This window comes from Scylla paramamosain, chromosome 17 (assembly GCF_035594125.1).
Source record: "Scylla paramamosain isolate STU-SP2022 chromosome 17, ASM3559412v1, whole genome shotgun sequence".
NCBI classification, from domain to species: Eukaryota; Metazoa; Arthropoda; class Malacostraca; order Decapoda; family Portunidae; genus Scylla; species Scylla paramamosain.
The window spans coordinates 8422501-8425000 of NC_087167.1; the positions used below are offsets into that span (position 1 = coordinate 8422501).

At 41.6% G+C, this 2500-nt stretch overlaps 1 protein-coding gene across 1 annotated transcript in view; it reads left to right on the forward strand.

Moving 5' to 3' along the window:
• Positions 1-2500, forward strand: part of LOC135108603 (uncharacterized) — a 171230-nt gene that overhangs the window by 120009 nt on the left and 48721 nt on the right. Inside the window, 1 exon segment of the mRNA XM_064019762.1 lies at positions 1897-2062. Within this exon segment, the coding sequence (XP_063875832.1) occupies positions 1897-2062 (166 nt within the window).

Here is a 2500-nt window from a genome sequence, read left to right on the forward strand (position 1 = left end):
AGTCTTAGATGCGAGTACCTTGTCTTCATATTCTTGCATCTTCCACCGTCGACAGGGATATATTGAAAGAAGCAATAGGTAATGCATCAGCCTGTCTATATTTTTTTACTATCTATCTTCTTATTTCAACTCGTTCCTCCTTCCACCGATAAATACGAGTAAGTCTTAGATGCAAGTACTCCGTCTTCGTTTTCTTCCACCTTCCACCGCTTACTTAGTTATTTAGACAGCCAACAAGAAACCATCGTTCATCTTGTTTGGACATCCCCCGCTCACTTGTACATACACACCAATACATCATGGATACAAGTACTACATCTTCATTTCTTTTCACCTCCCACCACCTCTGACATGTACTGAAAGAAGCAGCAAATAAAAAGCCAGTCTGTCTGTTTCATCCATCCTATTATGTAACAGCTGAAATATTGTGTTTGTTGACTATATTCCTTGTTCCTCCTCCTCCTCCTCCTCTTCCTCTTTCTCCTTTACACTACCGCGCTCTTTCACGAGGGGAGGAACACACAGGCTGTCGCGAAAAGACAAATTGATGTTAATATTCAAACATTCGTCTTTCTTGGGGAAACCCGCTTCTTTGAACTTCTCCTTACCTCCGGGGCTTATATCTTCCCCCTTTGACGCGCGGGAATGAAAGCTGTGTTTTATGGCTGGAAAATATGGATCTGGCTTTTCCCTTGATGGTATTGAAAATGTACGTTGTATGTGTGTGTGCACGTGACAGGCTTATGACTTCAGTGGTGGTGGAAAATGTGTAGATGTGGAAAAAGTTTGCTAGTTGCTCTTTTCGTGGTCGTATAAATATGAAAGGAAAGTCTATTTGCGGTTTTATAAGTGCTTTTTTTTTTTTTTTTTTTTTTAAGTTGTGTTCTCGGCTTCATAATTCACTCTAAGTACATACGTTCGTGAGAGTGGAAAGTTTGTTGGTGTAGGAGAGAAATTCGTATTTGCGTCATAGCAGAGGCTGAAAAAAAAAAAAAAAAAACGAGACAAATATGTTCAAGGCCACACAAGTAACGGACAGATATATACAAAGCTCGTTTTCTATGTTAGTGCTTCAAAAAAAAATAATGAATCACGGTTTCCTGTGATTTTCAGAAGTGGTGTGAGAGAAAGAGTGTATATAGTTGTAGTTTTCTTTCTTCTCGTTTCTTTATGTCTTGAAAGGTGAGGAGTGTTGCGTGTAATAAAGAAAAATGTGCTACTTATGTTTGTGTGCCTAAATGCATCGAAGTGACGAGTGTTGCCTTATGATGTGATGCGTGTGATAAAAGTGTGTCACGTATGTTTGTGTTTCTGAATGCACTAAGATGAGAAGTGTTGCGTGTTAATGTGTCCACGCCTCACGGAATGAACAAGCGTGTAATTATGCATGTGGCTTTACCTAACTGTGCTGAAAAGTTAGTAGCGTTGTTTGTGCTAATATATTTCTCTTGCCGTAAGAAAGTTAAAAAAAAAAGTATATGTGTTCGTGGTGAGGTCAGGTGATGTTAGCCTGGATTAGTGCTTGCAATATTTCCTCACCTCTTGAAAAAAAAAAAAAAAGTGTATATGTGTGTGGTGTTGATAGGTGGTGATGGAATCTGGTGTAGTATGCTGCCTTTCCACCTTATAGAGAACGTGTGTGTGTGTGTGTGTGTGTGTTTTGGCCGTATTTTGAAACACTTCTGCGCTACACTTCCACTATTTCAAAACACCTTTGCTGAAGCTCCACGAGTTTTTAAGAGTGATTTTACGCCTTTAGAAACAGATAAACAAAATCTCTACATTATGAACAGGATAAAACAATCTTCAGAACCCAGCTAATCATCTCTGTTGCCTTGGAAAATAGTCGTGGTGAGAGAGCAAAGCGTTTCTGAATACGTGTTGTGATATCGGCAGGTGGTGCTTGGGTCTGGCCCGGGCGAGTCGGTACGTCTGTGCGGTCGTCTGGACAGCGGGGAGGTGGAGAGACTCAGCTACGTTTCCTACGGCGCCACTCTCAGCATCATACTGCACACCACCAGGAGGGGAGGAGGGCGGGGCTTCCAGGCTAAATACTCCACAGGTAAGTACGCCTCCTCTTCCTCCTCATCTTCCTCATCATCATCATCATCCTCATCCTCACTCTCTCTCTCTTTCTCTCTCTTTTTTGTCTTTTTTAGTTTCTCTTGTGCTCTTAGTCTTTTTGCCGTGTTCTTTGTTCTCCTCGTTCATTTCCTTTGTTTCCTCCTCCTCCTCCTCCTCCTCCTCCTCCTCCTCCTCCTCCTCCTCCTCCTCCTCCTCCTCCTCCTCCTTTACTTTCATCTTCATACTCCTCCCACCTAACATTTCTTATCGTTTCATTTCATCCTGCTTTGCTAGTGTTCTTTACGTGTGTGTGTGTGTGTGTGTGTGTGTGTGTGTGTGTGTGTGTGTGTGTGTGTGTGTGTGTGTGTGTGTGTGTGTGTTTCTTTGTTTTGCCTTTAATATTTTTGCTTTCATTTCTTTCATTGATGTTCTATAT